General features: G+C 35.9%; 1 protein-coding gene across 1 annotated transcript; it reads right to left on the bottom strand.

The window, feature by feature from the left end:
- Nucleotides 1-3,305: 3,305 nt before the first annotated feature.
- Nucleotides 3,306-9,273, bottom strand: LOC113344706 (cellulose synthase A catalytic subunit 1 [UDP-forming]-like). The gene is made up of 14 exons (XM_026588634.1): nt 9,053-9,273; nt 8,252-8,444; nt 7,975-8,126; nt 7,609-7,726; nt 7,322-7,508; nt 6,955-7,221; nt 6,538-6,883; nt 6,301-6,438; nt 6,062-6,187; nt 5,745-5,957; nt 5,394-5,658; nt 4,863-5,059; nt 4,420-4,770; nt 3,306-4,303 (listed from the first exon to the last, which is right to left on the bottom strand). The coding sequence occupies exons 1-14, from the start codon at nt 9,140-9,142 to the stop codon at nt 3,713-3,715; spliced, it is 3,234 nt and encodes a 1,077-aa protein (XP_026444419.1). The 5' UTR covers nt 9,143-9,273; the 3' UTR covers nt 3,306-3,712.
- Nucleotides 9,274-24,931: the final 15,658 nt, after the last annotated feature.

Genomic DNA, 24,931 nt, shown 5'->3' with positions numbered 1-24,931 from the left:
GGTTTCTAAAAAAAAAAAAAGTCAGCATTAGGTTCGCGGTGAAGATATTCAAAAGGCAAATAAAAGAGACAAATAAACTAAGGCAGACAACCCTAGGTGACTACCTTCCTTCTGCGAGAGGAGAAATTCAACTAAAGCGAAATTATTGTTCTTCATCTTCTTCATAACTCTATCAAAATCATCACCAACTAAACCATTGAGACGGGATCAGATATTCTTCTCATCAACAAAAAGAGAGTTGTTCTTTTTCTTAAGGGAATCATGAGATTCTTTTAACTGATTATATTATCGTTGGAGTTGATTCACCTTCACTTTCAAGTTTATCTTGCTTTGAATAATCTTTTCATTCTGAATATTCAATGCTTCATGCTGAATTTTCAGTGTGCGAAGAACTTGTTCTTGGTCATAACAAGCCTTTTGAAGGATTAAATATTGACGCGAAAATATCGCTTTTTTCTTCAGAAAAGAACGCTTCTCCAATGAAAGATTCTGATTTCCTTCTGACAGTGTTTGAAGTCTTAAATCAGAACTATACAATAATTTCGATAAGTGTGAGATTTGATTACTCAGAGTTTCATTTTGATGAATTAAGTTGACATTTTCATGTGTTAGATTGTCGATATGGTCAAGCGAATATGAGTGTTGGTTATTTAGTTGATCAATCTGGATCTGCAACTTTTCATTATTCGCGCGAGTATCTTCAGCCAGAAATTGAAAATTGAATCTCTCCGAAATGCGCTTACTGTTTTAACTCTTAATAAATGTACGAAGAAGATAAAGAGATAGGGATAAGCGAGGAGAAGCTTTCTTTAAATAAATTATACATAATGGGGTACATAGGGGAAGGAAAAAAATACCTTTAAGGTTTTGGTTTTGGTTGCGAATATCATCCAAATCCAGAACTGCATCTTGGAGTTCTCCTTTCAGCTTGTTAACTTCTTTTTCCAAAGAAGTGTTCTGAAGGGAAAGTTCTAACTTGGAGCAGTTAGATTCAAAGTATCCTTTGGATAAGATCATTCGACGATGAGATTCCTGAAGAATAAAAAGGTAAGGATAGGTATATGCGGTGTTGTAATTAAGAGAATATATGTAAAAGATATTTACTATGACATCTAGAGCGATATGAACGCTTGTGTCAATCTGAGAGAAGATCTCATCCCTAGTGGCCTTGTTGGGAGGAGACTCACACAACAACTTTCTTAAAGCATAGCATATGCGAAGTTTAAAGGGATCAGTAATGGATTAATGGGCAACATTGATAATATCAGATAAAGCTTGAGAAGCAAGTTCTACAGTTTCCAAAACTTTCTTGTCAAGGGAGAGAGGGTCTAAATAAAAGGAAGCAATCGCAGATGAAGATGGAACAGAAGTAGAAGAAGAAGGGATAGTGACATTCATGGAGGCAGGAATATCATTATTATCTTTTGAAATTGCGGTGTTCGCAAGAAGAGGAGTACTCGGGAAAGTGGAAAGAACTTGATTCATGTCAGGTAAGATTGTATAAGAAGAAGTGGAGATAATCTTTGTTCCTTGATCATCAACAACTTTCTCTTCTGGAAAAACAGTTTCTTTAGGAGGGATAGAAACATTCGGGGAAACAGAGAAGGTTGGATTTTGAATAGTAAGAATAATTTTGGTATGAACTTGAGTTTCGGAAGAAATATGAGGGGTATTGTCTACGAAATCAAACTCAGAAATGGAAAGACTAAGATTAGATGTTAAAGGCTTGCGAAGTCTCTCGGGTTTAGCCCCTTTTCCACAATCAATCTCACGATCGGAATCCTGCGAAAACAGTGCAGATAAGAAATAGAGGCAACAATATTGTTTAATAAAATAAGATATTTCTTACTCCTTTGTTATGCGAAGACTTCCTTTTCTGAGATTCTTTGTTCTTCATGTTAGAAGAAGGTTTAGCGTTGGAGACGGTTATCTTCATGTTACCAGAAGTAGAGCTTTTGCTGCAGACAATATGAGAATTAAGTTAATAACAATCAGGATTATCAAAAGAATAGAAGAAAATATAAGAGTAATTTCGATAGAATGAACAAACTTCGAGTTGGAATTCGTGGAAATAACAGCAACAAAATGGCAGCAAAATCAAAATTGAGATTTTCTGAAGAGACAGTAGCAGAAAAAATGAAAAAATCTCGCAGAAGTAGAGAGAAAAGAAACTTTTCAGGAGAAAAAAAAAAATTCCTCTCCTCAGAATTCAGTTAATAAATAGGTAAAAGGGATAACCGGCTAAAAATAGGGTATAAAACCGACACGTGTAAATAAAGGCTGAAATTATGGAAGTATATCGGTTGAGTGAAATATGAAAAGATAAACATGTACGACATTACAGATTGAAAGATTCTCACATCGCTCGTTCTGAAGAAAGAACGACATGAGAAGAGGCAAAATGTAGGAGTGAAATATCACTTACTATCTCTGTGATATAATGATGATCTAATATGAGCGAAGGGAATCGCTCATGATTAAACTAAAATGACGTATCAAATGATGTCAGCACAGTCACGAGTAAAGTGTGAAGAACCGTGCGAAGTCAAGAGCGTGTGCGAGAATAATCTATGTGAATGTGCGATAATGGCGCACAGTATTTCCGAAAATAGGGGATTTATTAGTTGTATCCCATTATGCATCGGTTGTCATCCACTATGTAATACCCTATATAAAGGGTACATCAACCGTGTAAAGGGAGAGATCTTTTTAGAGTGGTGGACAAGGAATTTAAGAGAGAGAGTTTATTTGGAGAGCAAGTTAGGATTTTCTTATTATCTTGTACCCAATTTCAAGATCTTAATGAATGATTATGTGATTTCCATCATGATTTCTTAGATTATCGTCTAGATTCTTATAGGGGTGTAGTTGTGGGATTTCCTGCAACTACAGACAGAGCACTATGTAAACACTTTCAAGGAAAAAAAAATTGATTCTCAATTACATACTCCCTCCGTCCCACTAATAAGTGACATATTTACTTTTAGATTTTGTCCCACTATTAAGTGATCTATATCACTAAACAATGAGATATTTCTAAAATTATTCTTTTAATTGATTATAAGAAATATGCATAATTTAATAGTCATGTTTATATTCACTATATGGTGTTTTAAAATATTTTTTAACGTCTGTTATGTAGTTTGAAAAATAAATCATTTCAAAAATTCACTATTTATTATCTATAAGGATATAACTGTAAAAAGTGATTAAAAATACTTTTTCCACTTGTTTGTCTTAAAAATTGTGCAAACTTGGACTAAAATTGTGCAAACTTGGACTAGGTGACGGAGGGAGTATTAAGTTAACTGAATAGATTTGAATTATAGATTTATTAAAATAATCGAGTATCCTTTGATAGTCCCATCATCTAACCCATTTCCTTTGTTTATAATAATCACTTTTAACAAATACAAACTATAAACACGAGAAGAAGAACAAAACTAAACTCTTACTCCAATGGATGCCCTACCTAAATTCTAAAGGATTCCACATCAGACTAGGAGTAGAGAAATACACAACAAAGAAATAAAAAGAAAAACAGGACTTCCTACGATACTATCCTCACCCCATTTCTCCCTCAGATACAAAACATTTGTACCATAAATTACTTTAACCCTGACATGCAGATTTTGACATACCTTTATTATTTACACAAGGGTGAGTAGAAAAAATATAACAGGGAGACAAAAAAATGGATTCCTCAAGAAATTTAACAGTTGATGCCGCACTGCTGACCTCTTTCAGCAGCTTTCGTGGCAGCAGAAGTGAAAGGATCAATACGAACCCACAGCAACGAGAAGATGGAAGCCAGAAGAATTGACCAGACAATGACAATGGTTGGGGTACGATTCTGCCGACCTAACAAACCTTTCAAGAAAGGATACAGATGGAGAATGACCCATATGGCGAAAAACAGCTTTCCAAAGAGTGGACCCCATGATTGGTACCCGCTGTTTATCGCGTACGAAACACCTGCAACTATACCCACCATGTTCACAATGAGGACAGTAGTTGGAGGGATGAGAAGTGCAGTCCATTTGAAAAGGTAAAGCTCTGCAAAATCCCCTTCGTCATCGGTTGCCTTGGACGTGACAGTGAAGTTGGTATCAATACCGCCAAGAACCTTCAACAGACCTTGGAAGACGGCAAAAAGATGTGCAGATGTGCCACCAATGACCCAAAACTGCTCATTTCTCCACCAGTCATCAATCCCGACCCCACTCCACCGAAGCTCCAGGATTCCAGTTACAGCAATGGAAAGAAAGAGTAGAATAAACCAGATACCAGCGTAGTTGCTTATCTGCACATAGTTTAATTGAAGTCCATATAAATATACACATCCAAGTAAACAGTAGAGGAAACTGGGAAATGATAAAACCAAAGCATAAACTGTGGGTATGATGAAACTTAGCTGACCTCGGGGATGATAAATTTCCCGGTAAGAAGACAAATGGCAGGCAGTATACAGTATGCAAGTAGAGGAAGTGAGGTGAGAGGGTAAACAATGGTATTTATGTATGCTAGTCTTTCTAACACCCTCAATCTTCCACTGTAACCATACCAAATAGGGCAATGCCTACTCAGAAGAATTTCAACGGAACCCAAGGCCCATCGAAGAACTTGATTCAGACGATCTGAAAGATTGATCGGAGCGGATCCTTTAAATGCAGGACGAGGAGGCATGCAATAAACAGATATCCATCCTCTAGCATGCATTTTGAATCCTGTTAGAATATCTTCTGTCACAGACCCATAAATCCAACCAATCTGGTTGCAGAAAAGAAAGAAGCCCAGTTAAAGTTTGTCAAAAAATACAAATCCCAGAAAAGATGTCATTTGAATAGCCCTTTTGAGCTCACCTCTTTACCCCATTCGGACTTATCCTCGTACCCACAGCTAATGACATGAATGGCTTCCTTCAGAAGAGATGCAGGATTGGTTGACTGTGGTAACCCTCCTTGCTCCATGAATGTAGATGAAATAAAAACTGGGGATTGACCAAATCGCTTCTCTAACCTCTTCTGAGACATAATTAGTGACTTTTCCTCTTCGTAGCCTGAACAAAGTAACAGCAAAGAAAACATGTTAGCTTTGCCATAAGGATTCATACTAAAAATACATTTACAGCAAGGGGACAGATAAAGAGAATGCTTAATAACAAACCCATAAATGAAGAGCTTATAAAGGAAAAAAAAAAAAAAAGCAATTTTATATGTTAGAATCTGCATTCATGAATAGAACAAATTCCTCCGAAAATTTGACATGGCTCTGGCAGAAAATTATTCAGGTGCTGGAGACTGGACCCTATCTATGATTTGGAAGGAGTCAACTGCTGTGATAGATACTAATTACAAAGGAAGAAGACATCCATGCGTTTTTGACAAGCTTACCTTCCACACCTTCGTCAATGTCTTCCATGTTGAAAATAGGAACATTAGATTCAGTTCGTTTCATTCCTCGGTTTTTATCACTGTACTTCTTGTTCGCTTTTCTCCCCTTCTTTCTTGATCCACAGCAACTCTTTACAATAATATTAGGCTCCAAGTCAGCTTCACTCAGGACTGGATCATAACCATATAGAGCTTGTCTGTTAAAACAACATCCTGTTCCCACATAAACTGGACCTTGGACGCCATCCAACGCTTTCAAATTGATCTTCACAGAATGAAAACAATGAGCGTTGATGCACATAAAAGGATAGATCTTTTTGACTTGAAAAACGAAGAATATGAGATACATACATCAAAGAAGACAATGTTGCGATTGGCATATCGATCGTGAAGATCAATGCCGTCAAATCTCTGTGGGAATTGGATATAACAGGTTCTCTTTCCATATGCAGGGTCCATCATGAAACACATGGCCTCTCTTACAGCTTGACTGTTATTGAAGTAGTGATCACAATCGACATTCAGAAGATAGGCACCGTTGGTAAGAACAGCTGACACTCGAATCTGTTAAACAGGAGACAAAGAGACAAACATGTCAGTGATCCTGCATAAATATGATTAATAGGATTACAAGACCTATGATGAAAAAAGATTTAAGCACCACGAACCAAAGCATTCATTGCACCGGCTTTCTTGTGATGTTGGAAACCTGGCCGTTTTTCACGAGAAACATACACAAGTCGAGGTAGCTCGTTTCCATCTGTATCAAGCCCTCCACTGTGTCCTAAGAACACCTAATTTCCAAGAAAATAGCAAAGGAAAATGCTCAATGAAGAATAAAGGAGAAACATGCAAACTGAAGATAACTTATGTACTGATATCAGGGTATAAAGAAGAGTTATGATACCTGGATCATGCCAGGATGATCCCTAGGGTTATTTCCAGGCCAGGGAGTTCCATCCTGCATCGTCCAACCTTCTTCTGGCATTTTCTGTGCCTTCGCCACTAGGGCGTTTATCCTAACCTTGAATTCCTCGTATTCCCTCTGAAAAAAGAAACCATTCCTTCATATTAGTATTGGTATTAGTAGTTAATCGCCAGCTAAACGAAATGATTGGTTTTACCCTAAGGTCAATTAGATTACCTTCATTGCTCTCCTCTCTTTTACAAAAGAAGGTACTATCTTGTCCTTCAAATAATCTATCTTCTGTTGAAAGTAGAATTCAGGAGCCCTAGGTTCAATATTGTGCTTCTTGCAGAAAGGAACCCACTTTCTTGCAAACTCTGAGGTCTCGGAAAGGGATTCAAAGGTCAACATTGCAGACCCATCATCCGAAACGTAGCAAGATATTTTGTCAACGGGATAATCCACGGCAAGAATAGATAACACTGTATTAGCTGTCACTAGAGGAGGCTCTTTGAGAGGATCCACCGTACTGACAAAGATATCTACTGGAGCTAACTGTGAAGGCTCCCCTGGTCGATCAAATCTGTTTACAAGAAGGCATTACAAACTATACTCTATAAGCTACTAAGGAACGAAAATGTGGAGGTAGCAAACCTTATAGCGAGTCGGTCAAGATAAGTCTCACGGTTGATAGGATACCATTTTGGAAATTGATCAAGAAGCCAAGACAAGGCAAACCAGATCTCACAAATAACTGACGTTAACCATAGCCCATAAGCCTCGTTAACAGGGTGGGAAACACGGTATTGCAAGAAGAAACCCAGGATAATAAGCCGAAGTATGATGACAATGCGGTAAGGTGTCAAGTGAGAAGAAGATATAGGCACAATTCGGCTCATAGGTTGACGAGGATCACCAGCCCTGCAGTAGATAACACAAACAAAGCAATAAATATTTGAGAATTGAGACACCATGAGAATAAGCAAAGTTCAAATTATCTTGGACAAGCAAGTGCTTATACATTGGTAGAGCTTCTCCATTTGAACCAGTTCCTTCCATGTCCCCCTTTCCGTCGGGATATCTATTGGTCATTTGCGTCATACTTTTCTCCTGTTTGAGTTTCCATCCCTCAACTCTTTCTTTCCAATCAACATTTCCAAGTCCATAGGAATTCAAGTCCTTTGAGGGGTCCACAATTCTCACTGGAACTGGTATGGCACAAATGACGAATAAAAATTGTTGTTATTACTGATTCTAAGCAGAACTAGTTCAAAAAATATCAATAGAAGACAAAACATTCAGCATTACCTGGTCTACTTGGGTCTAGATAAGGAAGAGAATGAACACGCTTTTCACCTCCCAGGGGACCTGATTGTGTGGTTCGCACTGACTGGCTATCTGGTGTTGCAGGCATTTCTCCAGATACCTGAAATATTTGTATTCAGATATGTAAATGATAATGCTAATCCGACTCGAACATGTATAACCAAAATGTAATTGCAGAAGCACAAAAGCAAGTAGAAAAAGATCATATATAAGTAGGAACTAAGAGAACAACAAAACCCTGTGTATAGGTGCACTAAGAGCCAAGAAAAAATTGTTTTAGATACATACTACCTGAGACAGTAAACAAAGCCCTTTCCTAAAAGTATACAAGCGTCAACTTTGAGTTACCTGGCGACCATTAGTAAGACGTGGGATAGGGAGTTGTGACTCATGTGATGAAGAAAGGTCAACATCTTCTTGTTGCCACCGCCTCCTTGCGAACTCATTCTCAAGGTCATCGATATCATCCTCTTCATCATCTCCCTCAACCCTTGGACTCCCTGACATGTTTATTTATTAGGCGGATAATGACAAAAAACCTAAACAAAAGTTTGGATGGCAAATATGCACAAGAAACATTAAGCGAATAGTTAATCATATCAGAGCAGTCAAAATAGCAGCAAACCTTTGAGTCTCTTGTATCTAGTCTTGCACTGGGGACAAGAGCGATTCCCCTCTCTTCTCTCGTACTCATAACAAGGCCGACAAACGGGGAATGCACACTCATTACAAGCCACAAAGACATCACCTTTGTCGTTAACCCCGACGGTGTCTCCGCAGATCTGACACACTTGACCAGCACTCTTCATTGGCTTCTCCTGCGTTAACATCATACATGAAAGATTCAATAAGACGATGCAGAAACTATTCAAAAACAAAGTGGTAATCTGTTTGTACAAGCCTAAAAATCAAGATTTACAAAAACTAGAGCCAGGTAAGCTAACAAGTAGTAGATCTCGAGATGGATTTGACAGCGCAATACTTGTTGATGAATAAATGAAGGATAGTGAGAATTAAGTTTTAGTCAGAAATGGGAGACTCTAGTCAAAATTGTTGGCTTTTTCACTTTCTAGTCTAGTCTAGTCTAGTATTCCTAAGGAAAATAGAATTATCATTGGAATCTGAAGCAAACTTGAAAACACAGACAGTAAACGTATTGAAAGTGTGTAAACTAAAATTGAATTATAGATATGGGCAAAATGCCCTAGTAATGCAAAATCAAATTCAAAAACCTGTAATTGGCAGTGAATTGAATAATAATAATAATAATAATAATAATAATATGTTGGAAGTAAAATTCTAGTGTCAGTGATTCATTTCATATCTCAATTTCAACCATCATCATCACCAAGTAACAACAGAATCAGGGATCTATCGGAAATGACAAGAAGATAATAATAATAATAATAAATGTAAGAATACAAACATGATCTCCTCCGGCTCCGGCTTCATTTGGAATGACAACGAACTCATTCCGGTTATGAGAACCAGCAATCATTCCCGCATTTGCCGCCATAACTCACTTCTTCTTCTTCTTCTGATTACAAGACAGAAGAGAGTCTACAATTTCCTAATCATTTCTCTCTGCACTGGACTGCTGGAATGGATGGAGATTGGAGTTTCCTTCCTTCTTCTTCCTCCTTTGTTCTTCCTTGTAAAATAAAAACAGCTAGCTGTCACTTGTCGGTGCTCACTTCGAATCAGATCTCATCTCTTCAAATTACCCCTAACAACTCTCTCTATTTTCAAAAATACCCTCCTCTCTTCAAATTATTTGGTTGACGGTCTATTATTATTCATGAGTGTCGGTGTTAGTGTCGGTGCTCTATTTTGCATTTTCGGACCTGGTTTTTCCACCAGCTATTTGTCGGCATCCATCAGAAAATTCATTTGGTGGCGATGCATATTTTATCCCGAAATAACACTTTCAAATGCATATTTGTTTACCGGGAAGGATATCGAGATAAAACAAAAAAGAATATCTTAAATTAGATAAGAAATTAGCAACGTTGAAAATCTATTTGGGGAAAAAATTCATCAATGTGTGTATTTGACTATTTTGTCAAATAAGAAATTAGCAATGTTTGGTTGGTTTAATCCCTCCGGCCCTCCAAGTATGTTGATTTCATCCCTATCAAAGGGAAGCTTTTCTGCTGTTGCTAAACTTTTCTTTGTGGCCATCCGTTAACACTAGAAGCTAGTCATGGTTGGGACCAAGACATTGAGATAATTTTATCATCCATGGTAAGATTTCATAGTCTTTATTTTTAAATTTTATACTCGTCCATACTAAGTATTTCGCACGCTTTACATATGTGAAACTGTTATACGTGTAAAGAAACAATACCATTTTTTTAGGCTTGAGTTTGATATTTTTTCACCATGCATCTCAGTGGAATTTCGGTAGTCTCGATGAGATTTTGGCCAAAATTAACTATATTTATTGGAGCACAACATAGATTTTTGACTAATACTTTTACATACGAACACTTTATTGTACCTAAATCCTTATATAAAGAAAACTCAAATCTATAATCTTGATATATGTTTAAACTTTTACAAAAGCAATTATAGCATGGGTCCATTTTTGACGACCTAGACTAGATGACTCTACTAAGCATAACAACTAGCTTGATAATATAGGTTGAAAATGAAGGTCTAATTTTATCTGAAAATTTAGCTTTATTTTGGTTTTGAGATAAGGATTTCTGTTGTTATTGAAATGAATCATATTGTTGTCATATTTTTAGGGTACTTCATAAGACGGTTCTACTTTTATGAAGACTTGATGCGAACAAAGGGGAAAAAATAGGAATATTTAGACTTGGGCTCAGTTTTATAACCAGTGTCGCATTTGAATCCCAAAAATTTTGAAACTAGATCAGTTTGAGTCTCGAGGATGCAGTTGACCGTCTTGATAGTTACAAAATATTTTTATTACTAATTAAAACTTTTGTTTAGTTAACCTTCTCACTTGACGTTAAGCAAATTATTTCTTTCAGTTAAAAAGAAAAATGTGTTAGAATAAGACTTCAGTTGAAAAAAAAACTTTCTCATTTTGTTTCTCAAGTAACTTATGCATGCAGAGTTAACACTATGCATATATAGTTTAAAGTAATTCGGTTGGTGAACACAGCTAGCAAAATCATTAAGAGATCAAAGCAATTCTGGGATTGAGAGAATACCTAGTTGTTGTTGTTGTTTTTTTTTTGGAGAGATAACAACAATGGCATATTCCAAACCTTCCAACGAAACATACACTTGTTTAGATGAGAGTAAGAAAGATTACCCCAATAGGAACTCAAGCTCTTCGAGCAGCGACGAATCTGTTGGACCTGAAATTTCTGCTGATGAATGGGACAAAATTTCTTATTTTGCATGCGATAATTTATTAATATCTAAATTGTACAAAGTCTGGCACCCTCTAGCAAAGGGGGAGAATTCCAACAGGTATTAATTTGAGATATGTTGTGATTTAATTCTTGTAAGTAGCATATTAATTGTTCAATATTTTGAATATGTTTTTGTTTTTGTGGCGTTAATTCAGCAAAATCAACAACAAAAAAAGGAGAACATGGATGAACTTTCCAGGCACATCAGAGAGGTTTACCATCATTACCATGGATAATAATTTCCAATTTTACAGAGGATACTAGAGTTAATTATTGGTAAACTCCACGGGTTCTTTCATTAATATCCATAATAGCTAGTAGGTTTTTTTCCTTTTTAGGGTTTTACTTTCGATTACTCATCGATCCTTTTTTTTCCACATCATCACATGGCAAAGTAGATGATTGCTGATGTTTAGATTTTAGTTTTACTAGTAGATTTAATTTCGAATTCTTATTCCTGCATCTAAAATTTGTTAATTGATGATCTTGAGAGAGGTGGGCGGTTGGAGTCTGGAGTTAAAATTCTTGAAACATAATTATTGTTAAAAGCATTAAAAAATATCATTATTGTTACTATGTAATTCTTTTGAGCTTCAATTCGAAGGTTGTCAAACCATCACCACCCTTAGCGAAGATGCAAACAGTAATACCAAGCTTCTTCGACATAAGACTCAACCAACTTTTTTGACTTCCGATAATGAACCAGCTTGGATAACTATATATTATTCACCCATTGCTACAAAAAACAGTGTAACAAACAAAGATATAACAAATCCAAAATTATCATTATCTTTATTATAACACAAAAAAGATAATATTTTAGTCGTATCACGACAAGAATCTTTAACATTGATAACATATGAGAGTGTGAAGAAAAGGCGCATCCAAAAGCTAATACATTTACTTATCACGTATGAATATTTTTCCTATATATTCCTTTAATTTTTATGTTTCAGAAAAAAAAACCCTTTTTCAGTTTCATATCCACTCTAAGTCTATCACACCATCAACCCAATTAAAAACACCCACCATCCGGATATTAGAAAGAACACATGTAAAGCTCGACCGATATTAATGCCATCATTATTTGTATATCATGAAGTATTGTGTATCAACAACTTTTTCAATTAAGGATAAAAAAATGCACATATATAAGATTAAATTAACTTCTCAAAGTTGTTTACTCAATAAGGGTATGTATGTTTTTCATCCAAACATCGTTCCAGTTTCATCCTCTTATGAATATTTATCCACATTTAAAAAAATAAAAATCATTTTAATATGTTTCCAGGATTGTATTTTTAACGCGTAAGACTCATATATTTTCATAATTAATATAGTATTGTACACAAACTGAAAATACATTAAGATATTATGCAAATATAATACAATATTGAGCCAAAAATATTTGCTCTTTTGACTTTGCAAGAGAGGAATCTCAAGCTTCCCTCATATATCTTGCTTTTTCAAGTCTTGTTCCGTTAGTTTTTAATTAGATATATTTCAATGGTGAGAAAGTATTCATTAATTAAGCTATTCAATAATCTTACTTTCCCTATAAATTACTTCAAGCTTCTTGATTGCATCATCCTATAACACTTCTTCGGCTTTTTTAACAGTTATTTACCAATGTTTAGAATATTCATGTAACTCCTTCTTAGAGTTTTGATATTTCTGGAACATTGTTTGCGATAACTCTGTTTGAGTTTTTTTTAAGGTAGTTATGGGCGCTTGGAGCATTTTCAAGGCAACTATGAAATAGAATTATCCGTTGGATACTAAACAGCGTAAAAAAAAGGAAAGAAAGGCATCCTTGGAGCATGTGGCTGAAAAGATCGTAGCCTGTTCATTCGGTAGAAAAGAAAAAAAAAAGAAGAAATCAACGTGCATCAGGGACTTGGATAATATTTTATTGCCATCCTACTTGACAACAAATCATCTTTCTTCGTAAGTAGGGTGTAAAATCAGCATTCCCCGTAAGTAGTGTGTACTTTTGAAATTCGAGTACGATCCTTACAAAGATCAAATGGTGGAAACTAGAGAGGGCCGCTAAACTTCATCCAATATCCGTCGTTAAAAAATGTTGTAGGACCAAACTAAAACCAATAAAAAAAAAACTTTAAATTGTGGTTAAAGCCAAGTTTTCTTCTACTGTATGTAAACCCTAATTTCATCTTTGAAATCCTATTATATTGATCAAACAAAACAAAATCAGTCAAAAATAAGATGAGTTTGTTACAAATAACTTCTGATATACATCAAAGAGCAACCGAGAGTTGGATTTCGCACTACAACGTCATTCACTTTGATTTGTGCGTCCTTTGCTTGGTTACTTCTTTGATTGAATTCGAGTCCAAAATGTTTAAGTTTAACGGTTATTTAAGTATTTAAAGGTAAAGGAAGTTTAGTAATTCAAATCGTTTAAGGATATGTAGGTAATTTCACTACCCTTTAGAAACCCCTTAGATGGGATAATGAATCACTATGCCTCAAAAAGAAAAATGAGTATGCCTCAAAACATTTTTTTTCCTAAATAATGAAGGCCTAGCTTAATTTAAGGTGCACTAAAAGCTAAATAATGGATGGACTGAACGCAAATTATGCTGAAAATGAGGGCTTAGTGAAATGTCGGCCAGATCTCACTTAGGGGTTGAATTTGATTTTTTTCACTAAATATTCATACATTAAACCATCTCATATATCGGTGGGAGATCGACCATCTATGAAAATTTTTCAATCAAATCTTGTCCCGTAGAGATTAAGAAATTCGTCTCGATCATTGTACAAAACTGAATTTCTAAACAAATTGATTGCCTCGTCAATATCAAGAAACTCGTTACACCCCATATACGAAACCAAAATTCCAACCAGCTCTATGCGGAAATTGACAAGATTGGACTAGACACAACATCGATTTACGACCTATCCATTCAACATACAATCACTTTAACTAAATTCGGACAATATGTCAACAAATTTTGGTTACTAATAGGTGACTTAAATGTTATCCTAGATCCAAATTGAAAACAAGGTGAAAATAAAACTAGTTCAAGTAGCAAATCTTTCTTACTTCGGACAGTATATTCTTGGGGCTTCAAGATGCGGGGTACGAAGGTGCGTCATTTACATGGTTTAATAAAAGAGAAGGTGATGCCAATATAGGTGAAAGAATCGACAGAGCTTTAACATCCTTCCAATGGACGCAAAATTTTACAGACACAAAGGTGAGTCATCTGCCTAGAGTTGGTTCTGATCATACGCCGATCATTCTTGATTCAAATCCAGAACAAAAAAAATTTAAAAAACCATTTATATGCATTAGATCTTGTTTTTATCATCCAACCTTAGCTTCGATAGTTTCCAACTCTTGGAATTTTCACTCCAGCACTACCCTTGACAAAATATCTATTCGAAGCTTAAAGTATTATCCTCATATTTATCTCAATGAAATTCAGATGTGTTTAAAAACATGCATAAAAATATTAAATTCCTGAATAATATGATTGAAAGCCTACATATTAAATCCCTGATGTTATTTGGTTGATGGTCTATTCATAAGAGAGTATCGATGTCGGTGTTCTTTGCATTTTGTCAATGACTTTGAGCGGAAAATACAGACTGGGTTTTTCCAGCTGCTAGCTCTTTTCAACATATACTATTATCCATCGATGTCGGTCGTCGATATGTAATGCAAATTTTTTGAAAAAGATCACACCTCCAAAAGCTCTTGTGACTACTAGTTTTCCCATAGTCTATGTAATATGAGAAGCTCAGAGGATCATATACTAAGTAGCATAGATATCTTAGTTAAACTGATATTTTTAAGTAAGTAAAAGGTATGTTCGAAATAAGATCTACTCAGAAGATCATATACTAAGTAAGTAAAGATACTTAGCAAGAGAAGATGCTAATAAAAAAAGGTATCTCTGTAATACCGAGGCAAGTAAGCAAATAAGATAAATTAAAAGATATCTATGATAATCAACTAACTCAGAAAACAAAGACAGCTCATAATACAGAGATAACTAAGAAAACAGAGGTAACTCGGTAAGTAAATCTCTAAGAGAGAAGATACTTTTAGTGCATCTAAGTTATTAATACACAAGAGATTACGTGGTTCGGTTAATCTTAACCTACGTTTACGGGTAAAGATGATAAATTTATTATTGATCTTGTTACATTTGGGTGGAAGAACTCCATTAAGGAAAGTATGAAGCTCTACTAAATAAGAGAAAAAGTAGAGAGATGGGTATTTTCTCTAATCCGAGCTCACCCAAAAGTCCCCTTTCTTTGTTGGTGAAGATTGGTATTTATAGCCTCTTTTGCTCCAGATATATCTTTGATGTCTTTGAGTCCATCATATCCTAATATATCTTCCATACCAATGATACCTTCGTTCACCACAAGCTTTATCCAATCTGACTCTTCCACCTCAGCTGACCCACGTTCCTTTAGGAACTACCCAGCCTTAGTACATATTGTACCTTCGCTGGACGCCCACCAACTCCAATCAGACGCAGCCACCTTAGCTTACCCCACGTACCATCGTGAACTGTGAAAACTCCGTACAAGTTGTACCTTCATTGAACGCGTACCTTCGCCAGTCAGAGGATGCCACGTACTTTATGCCCAAATGGTTGACGACCGCACCTTTGTATTAAAAGTTGTGCAGGCTGCTCAGCTACCTCTGATAGACAGACACACCCATCTGCCTATACTACAACCTATTGCTTAATAATTAAGCAATTTTGGTAGTGATTTGGTGTAATCCGTTGTAGCGTACTTTGATACTCCAACCTTTAACATTGCGCCACACGTTGATAGAAATAACTTCATAACTTAGCATCCTAAGGAGAAATGTAGTGCGCGTTGTTGTAACATAATAAGTTGCTTCATCTTTAATATTGTGCCACGTGGCACGATAGATTTTTGGTATCTATACCTCTTCAACTCTACCAACGTCGAATAAATCGACAATGAAATTATTCAACCACGTAGTGTGGTCAAATAAGAAATTGGCAATGCTTGGTTTAATCCTTGTGCTACCTAGGTGCGTAGTGTTATCATAGGGAGACATGCCATACACTTACTATATTAATAAGCAACAACATCTTGTAAGAGGTCTCATTGTCTCAACAGGATTTCGGTCGCATCGCAGTAGAATCTCCTCCGTCTCGGTCAAATCTCATCTCATTCGTGGACCGGAAACCAAAATTCCCGACGGAACCTCCATGAAAATTGTTAGGGTAAAATTTCAAACACGATCTTAGGGTGGGTCCCTTTTTAATGGCCTAGACCGGATGACTCAACTAAATATAACAACTAGCTTGATAACATTTGTTAAAATAAAAAAACTTGTTTTATGAATGAATAATGTTGTTGTATTTTTAGCGTGGGGGAAAGGTTTTAACTTTCATGAATACTTCATATAAACAATCAAAAATAAAATAAATATTTAAACTTCGGTTTCAATTTTGTGACAAGTGTTTTAGGCTTCCAAAAAACTTACTTAATATAATTTAGTTTAATAACCAATTATTTTATTTAACAAAACTGAATCAAATTTTTTATTTTTAATTTATCTAAACTATTAAAAGAGATAGAAAAACAATAGCGGACTAAAAAGACAATCATAGGTCATCATTCTTTCATCTCCTTTTTCTAGAGCATTTTTTTAGAGATAAATTATTTTAAAATAGTGTTTGTGAAAATTTATTATAAGAATGATTATCACAAAATCATTTAACAATTTATGATTGACTCTTTATGCTTAATAATCATAAATTTTACCAAGCAAGACAATACTAACATATATAATTTATTCTATGTTTAGCATCGCAAGGTAAAATGAAAAGTATGGAAGATTTCAAACTCGTAGTTTATTACAGTTGTTAAGGTTATTTGTTTTAAAGAGTGTAACATCATTGTTGGGGTTCGTTTCTATTAACTACTAACTAGGTTTCATTAGTTATGTTTGACGAGGATTAATGTTTGTTTTGATCCATCGCCCCAAAGTTGTTTGATATTATAATAAATTGTTATCGATTTTGGTGGTTTGATTTTATTATTAGCAGAATAATACTGTTATCTAGTTGGTGGTCTATTCCTAAGAAAATGTTGTGTCAATATCGTTGCTCATTTCATTTCTCGATATCTTATGGATGTCGAGATGGACTTGGTTTTCCCAACTGTTCTTTCCAACATATACATTATATTATTTTATTTTATTTTGAGGTAAAAGGTTAAAATTTTATTTTTCTATATATGTTTCCAATATATATTTTATTGTTTGTGAAAAAGAGAATCAATTCATGAACATTTAGCCACAGTTTGTAAAGATTGAATTCCTTATTATATAAATGTATTTTTTCATGAGTATGAAATCATACTTAACCGATTTTAGAACTTAACCTCCTAAGTTTGCAAACGGGTATGCAAACTTAAGTTTCGGACTTTGGTCATGTACGACAATTCTCAAACGGGTACGCATAATGTCGTTCCGGACCGAACTCAGGTGAAACCGTTCGCAAACGGGTATGCAAACTTGGTTCCCGGTCTTTCATAGTTAAAACCATTCGCATACTGGTACTCAAACTTGGTTCCCGGACATGATCATACTTGCACACTGGTACACATACTGTGCTATATCCAGACAATGGTTAATTGTTCTAAACTCCCATTTCAATCATTGAAACATCCTTAGAGACGACAATGGATGTCTCACACAAACTATTAGGTTATAAGTTTTTTTTCAAGTGATCAAATGATCAGTACGAAACTTTCTGAGTCAGACATCAAATGACTGTCTCACACAAATCATATAAGATGTTTCAGGACAATTTTCACATGATCATCTTTTGACTCACTATTTAGTTTCCAACAAACAAATTGTTTCCAACTAAACTCGTCAAAGTATACTGATGAAAGTAGTTAAAGCAAAAAGCTTTACAACACATATTTCGAAAAATATATATAGAAAAACATCATCATGCTTTAGGAGATAAAAGGTTAAAATACACAGATGACTCCTGATAAATACACAGATGTACTGATGTTTTTCTATATACAGGTTTGAAAACACAATCTATTAACTTGCGTTCTCTATTTAATGGAAGCAAATTTTTTTAATGAAATAAACAATAACTCTGCAAAAAAACTCAAATAGGAGAAGACTACCTAGAAGATAGCATACCATTTTGGTGATTTTATTTCTATAGCCACCCACCTCACTGGCTGTTTTTCTATTAGAAACTGCTGAAATTCCTCGTAACTATCAAATTCACCAACTTCTCCTGCTTTAGGAATGAAGGTTTTCACTGAAATGATGTTTTCCTCATGTGCGTGCAGCTGGTAATCAATGCAGGGGCAATCATCACCATCAGAACCAGGGTCTGTGGCCATCCTTATCAACTTAGCCTTAAAAATATCACGGCGATCACGCCATTACAAGAGTCGGTGTCTTTTACCACGTTATGATGGTTCATTCGCAAATTGTAGAATATAAAACGCCCCCCATCAAACCAATACAACATCACGTGATCATAGAAACTGAAAATACGTGTACTATGGGACCGATGGTCATTAAAAAATGTAGTTTTTTTAAAGTGTCGATCAAAGGTATTTCCCGATAAACTGTTGAGCTCTACACCGTCCCCCTTCAACCTAACATTGAAAGTCTTCTCCTTTATCCATATTTGTTTGACCTTGTCCATCAATATAAACAACTGAACCTTAAAATGATAATAGAAAAGTCTTTCTTTGTAAGAGTGTGTATCTACTCTCTCTCATATCCAAGTCTTTTCAGATCGTGCAACACAAGGATATCCTTTAAACTCCAGAAGATGATGACGAAGTTCAGAACAATTATCTATATATATTTCAGATAGTCATGAATTTTTCTATATATATTTTTTAGGTAAGAAAGATTAGAAGATATGTAAGTGCTTCTATTTTTTTACCCTTTTTATACCTTCTTGGAGTGTTTTGCTCATTTTTCTTTTTGTGGTTCAGTTTCAATACCACACCGGTGGCAATGGCCTCCTCTTCAAACCTGATTACAAACCGTTCAGACTTTGATCCTTCCCAGTTTTACTATACCAATGGTTACATACTTGAGAGTTCCAAGGACACCGATAGTGGTTCGTCTCAAAGTCCCAAGAACACCGCCGAAGATTTTGAAGATTATGCTTACATACTTGAGAGTTCGACCGGGATCCTAAGTACCACGAGTGTCAATTTAAAGGGAGTAATGCAAATACGAGTTTATGTGGACAAGGGAAATAAGGCTCATAGGTGATGAAGTAGTACTGATGTAATATATATACAGGTTAAAAAAATTTAACAGAACAATAAGAAAGCACAATAGCAGTGCAACAAGAGAGAAAGAACAAGAACACTTAACAAGTGCAGGAAAAAAATAGAACATTAATCCTAAAATAAAACTGACAGAAGAGACTAAAGACATCTCATCTCTTTCTGATTTTCCTAGTCGAAGTAACATACAAAGTTCACAGACTCTTTATTTCTTATTTTCCCTCTTTTAAACATATCATATTTTGTGACTCCCGGCCAATTGATTTTAGAAAGTTCCAATTGTACGGGCTTAGCTTGGTTTTCCTCTTCTTTTGTTGTTGTTAAAGTATGGAGATATTTAGTGTTATAATTTGTCCTTTAAAAAATTGTCTCGAGACTTTTGTTTATTAAAATCATGCCGAATTTGGTGCCATTTATCCAATTCTATGTTCTTGAGAATAAGGTAAAAGTATTGTATTTCAGACAACTGCTTTTGTCGAGAATCCACATTTTGATTAATATTCCCAAACTGAGTGTTATTCCATATGGATAGAGTAATTCTCGTAAATTGAAGTCTCTTAATTAGTTTAAACCTTGGAGAACCATGTACTGATCTTTCCCAAGCTTTTGCAATCTCAACTGCACAAGTTCTATCATGTAGCCAAGAGAGAAATGTTTTGAAAGGCTTCTATAATTTAGGATGAGAATAATCAGTAACCAACATAACCGGACAGTGATCATTTCCAAGTTGATTTAAATGTATAAGCTTAGAGTCTTGAAAATGAGAATTCCATGTTGCATTAACTAAGGCCATGTCAATTCTTGATCCTCTTTTACCCCAGTACCCATATTATTGGTAGACCATGTGTGCTCCCTATCAATGAAACCCAAGTCTTATTAAACCAATTTCCTGAAGTATATAATTGACGAAACCATCACCTGAAATAGAGGCTAAAGAAGAATTATCAATAAGATGAAAATTAAGAGCTCCCGAAAGCACCCAAGGCTGTGATATATTAAGGCCAATATCCTTTATGAAATCCCATTTTTCTTCTTAGCATAATCACAATAACCATACATACAAGATAATAACCACTCTGGCTGGCTTGGATCACCTTGAACAACTGCATGAATCATATTATTTTCACAACTCACGATATCACAAATAAATCATTTTTCCACATAAGAACCATACAACCTGAAAGATCTACTGTTTGGAGATACTTGATATTAGGAAATCCAAAAGGAGCTAATAAACTTCTCATTTTATCTTCATGTAATTTGGTTTCACACAGAAAGATAATATCAGGGTTCTGGATTCTAATGCTATCCCTAAGATGATCTCTAGTAGATGGAGTGTTAAGACCTTGGACATTCCAAGATATGACTTCCAGTGACAAGATTTGTCAAAAGAAAGGTAGCTAAACCCTAATTTCAAAACAGATTGTTTACAAACCACTGTGGCGTCCATGTCCTCCTGAACTGAAGATGTGAATCTGGGATTTCTATGCTCTCTCAGGGTTCAACAGTGGTTACTCATAATTGAGTTTTGCATTGGATTGAAGTGTTTTCTTTCGAGTTATTGCTTTCTCCCTTGTGTCCAATATAGAGTTCCATGATGGGTAACTAGCTTATCATCATACTCTCCTTTAGGTATGTATGGATTGTATATTTGAATCAAATTTCTGGTGTATTTTTGTTTTCTAAGTTGTATTACATTTACTGGGTATTGATTAAAATTGAACAATTTGCTAGATGACCAGGATCCTTACTGATTTAAGAGTCACTTGGTTCTTCCATTTAATTGTATTTGCTGATAAAACAAACATGATTTTCCATTCCATCCTTATTATCGAATCAAGAAATAGCAAGGAAACATGAATTTCCTATCCATCCTTATTCTCGAATCAAGAAATAGCAAGGAAACATGAATTTCCTATCCATCCTTATTCTCGAATTAAGAAATAGCAAGGAAACATGAATTTCCATGCACATTCTACTGTACTGGATCTGGTAGGAATGTTGGTTACGATTCTTGTCTACTCCCTAGCATTTGTATCATTACCTTGTGTCCGTACATCTTCAACAGGATACCTTCTAATCTTGGTAGTCTATTTGTTTCGTTTTTGGGGCTCTTTTTTTTTATGCATGTACATTCTACTGTACTAGCTATCTGTCCCGGTGAGTTAACTTTCCACTTCAGGACATTCTCTGGTCTGTTTCCTGTAATTGCTTGATTTCAACTTGCATGATATGATAATTGGCTAAACTACCATATATGTGTAGGAATTGAGCTTGGTGAAAGGCTGAGTTACTTTATGATTTCTACAAATCTCATTGTTCATCGAGATCTCAAGACAGCTGCCAAAGACGTAGTATTGGTCAGGAGTAATCACCTTGATGCCTCTCCTTGGTGGGTTTTTCGCTTGGGATGGTGAAATTCCAGAGGGGTTTTTACAAAAATAGGCCTGTTTTTTTTGGTGATTTTCAAATCTAGGCCACTTTTTTTATTTATTGCTAGACTAGGCAAGTTTTGACCAAAAGTGATGGATGGAAAGTTAGCACCGTTAGGTGTAACTAAAAAGACCTAAAAGTCCTTTGTATCACTGATTTAATGTTATATCATTGATTTAACTCAGTTAAATCAACATGAAAACTGTACACGTGGGCTCTGAGCTGCCATTTTAGATTTCCATAAACCATTTGCAGCTCAGCTGCCACCAACTGCTCCTGCTCTCCACCTGATTCTACAGTTGAGAGCCCTCTCATTACCACCAGTTAATCGCACAAAGCTGCCAACTTTAGCAGCAACAACTCCTTGTCATGCTCTTAACTGTACTTCTTTCACAGCCATTGCCAACTGCACTCTGCCACAGCCACAAAAACACCTGCAAACCAGCTTCAACAATAACATAATCTCCACTGCAAACCAGCTTCAACAAAAACACCTGCTGTACCAACCCTGTATCCTAGACATACGTCTAATCATGGCAACAACTCAGCCCACAACTGCAATCTAACCAAACCATTTCAACCATCTTTGTTTCAAACGGAAACAGATCTTCTTCCAGCCATACTTGTGCAACAAAGCCACTGCAAGACTATATTCCTTCATCAACACCAGTTTCACCCTTTTCTGCCAAATACAAATCCCAGAGTTCCATTGCAACCATCTTTTAAGCCTGCTTCAACAACAGCCAACCATCAACAGTCCCCAATGAAACAAAGAAATGTGCTCAAACACTGACGAGCATTAGCAAGCCCAAGACACCAACGAAATCTTATTAATCTACCAGCCTGATCTCCAGACATTCCAATTAAGCAAGCACAAGACAAAGGTGTCATTTCTAGTCAGTTTGGCATCAAATGTCTAATGTGAATTTTCAAGACAAAGGTGTCCTTTCTTGAAAAATAAAGTATCAACACAGTTTTAGTATTTCTTTACCTTGGACACTTCAAGTGGGATACATATCATCCTTGTATTGCGCCCGAACAAAGCTCAAGAGAAGCAACTCCTAGAATGGAAAAGACATACAGTCTTCAATCTCTACCAGCTGCAACACCTCAACCAACTATCACCACATCAAATTCACTACCTTCAACAGCCTTCACTACCTTCTACAGCCTTGTAATCTCATCATTTCCGCAGCTTCAACTTCAGTTACAACCCTGCAATTACAGCTTGCCCTCAGCTCTTGTTAGTTCATCTCACCACGGCATCACTCCGCTGCAAACCACCTACCAACTCAAGAACCCATCTGCTCATTCAACACCAATTGCACATTTTGCTCTGTTACTCACCTCATGCCTCACTGTCATGAGCTACAACCACCAACAATAGCTCAATACCACCTGTAATTCTAAGCACCAGCACCATCCGAGACTGCAACCATTCTTGCAGTGCAACCCCTGCATATCTCGACAGCATCAACTCATACCCTGTGTTGTTCTTGCTCAAATGCAACTACCAGCACCAATTACCATAAGAACTCAGTCACACACAAACCAAAATCAAATATAGGAGCAACCCAATCTTCTTAATTCCTGCAATTTTCGGTTTCAATCTTCTGTGAAATTATACACATCACCCATCTCTCCATCCAGGCCATTTAGTAGCACCACCATCTTCTTCTTATGATGTTGTAATTAATCCAACAAGAACCCCACCTGAATTCCCATCGAGCTCAAACCCATTCACCAGATGAGTCATACCCATCTCTACTCATCAACACGACTGCTGATTGCTTCATTACAAAGCTTCGATTTCTCACCCAGCAGCAGCAAAACCAACGAAAATCCTAACTCTGAATCACCACAGCTTAATCATTTCTTCTATTTCTGTTCGCATCTCTTGTTCACAGTTCAACCTTGCTCAATTCACCACCATTACCATCTCATAATCTCTACCAGTACCCATCTTCAAAACCTCTTCTTCTTGATAATTCGAGCACAACAACAAACCACATCTCCGACCAATGGCATCTCCATCAGTTCATGTTGGTTTCTCTCTTCAATCGCATCGATCTAATACTCAATTATATAAGAAACCCGTCTCTGATTCTCCTCAGATTAGATCCAAACACCATCAATACTTTCTTCACAAACTGAACCTTAATCTACTTTGCTTCTCAATTTCTATCAAACCCTTTTTCTCGAATTCCCATGTTCATTCAATTTCAGAACCATCATCAATTTCTTCTTACAAATCTTTTCAGTGAAACCCTAATTTAATTCCAAATCCTCTCTTCACTAATTTGAGCAGAAGAAAGAAAACGGAAGGAGAAGAAAACAAAGAAGAAGAAGACAAGAAGAAGAAGAAGAAGAATGAGATCGAGTTTATCTCGACTGGTTTCAGATACTCATGTCGTCACTATCATGGCCGTTCAATTAATCCTCGAATGTCGTCTTAGTTAGATTAGGCTCTCAGATAGCAACACGTGGACATCTTATCTAGTGTGACTGACACACACGTGTGAAGGACATTTCAGTAATCTTACCACATGTATGAGATCTCCCTATATGATATTTTGGCGAGATATTGACAAGTCAACGCGATAAATTGACCGAGATGGTTAAAGTGGATGGAATCCGTTTAACTTGCCTAGTTTTGTAAGAAATAAAAAAAGTGGCCTAGAAATGAAAGTAAGGGTCCAGACCAGGCCTACTTCTGCATATAATCCAATTCCAGATCAAGCCAATACAAATTGATCAAGTCAGCATGATCGTGTTCCAGATGAGCCGAATGTGGAGGCCCGGAAATTTTATAAGTTGCTGAAAGATGCAGAAACACCGTTATTCAAGGGTATCTTTGCATTTATGAAAATAGGTTGGATATGAGATACCTAAAAACATTATTTCCAATTCTGTTTTTGTCTTATTCAGTATGCCCCAAAATTTTCATGTATGCACCAAAAATGATGGTTCGAAAAAAAATCGTTCCAAATTAACGAGGGTTTACCAAGCCCATTGGGCCAAGACAAAACCAGTTTTTGTCTCATATGATTTATTTATTTAACTTTTACTTATACCCGATTAATTTGGTAACCCTCCTAGAAATCCTAAATCACCCACAGCTGCCAATAGTAAAATGCTCAAATTTTTTTTGACCTCACTGTATTGAT

This window comes from Papaver somniferum, unplaced genomic scaffold, assembly GCF_003573695.1.
Source record: "Papaver somniferum cultivar HN1 unplaced genomic scaffold, ASM357369v1 unplaced-scaffold_79, whole genome shotgun sequence".
Lineage (NCBI taxonomy): Eukaryota > Viridiplantae > Streptophyta > Magnoliopsida > Ranunculales > Papaveraceae > Papaver > Papaver somniferum.
This window is presented reverse-complemented; position numbering and strand designations above follow the sequence as displayed.

Excerpts from the sequence above, each read along its gene's own strand:
- LOC113344706 (XM_026588634.1), bottom strand. The coding sequence starts at position 9,142 with ATGGCGGCAAATGCGGGAATGATTGCTGGTTCTCATAACCGGAATGAG. Across the intron at positions 7,727-7,974 it reads GTCTTACTAATGGTCGCCAG|GTATCTGGAGAAATGCCTGC; the intron begins GTAACTCAAAGT and ends CAAATATTTCAG. Across the intron at positions 6,188-6,300 it reads ATCATCCTGGCATGATCCAG|GTGTTCTTAGGACACAGTGG; the intron begins GTATCATAACTC and ends CTTGGAAATTAG.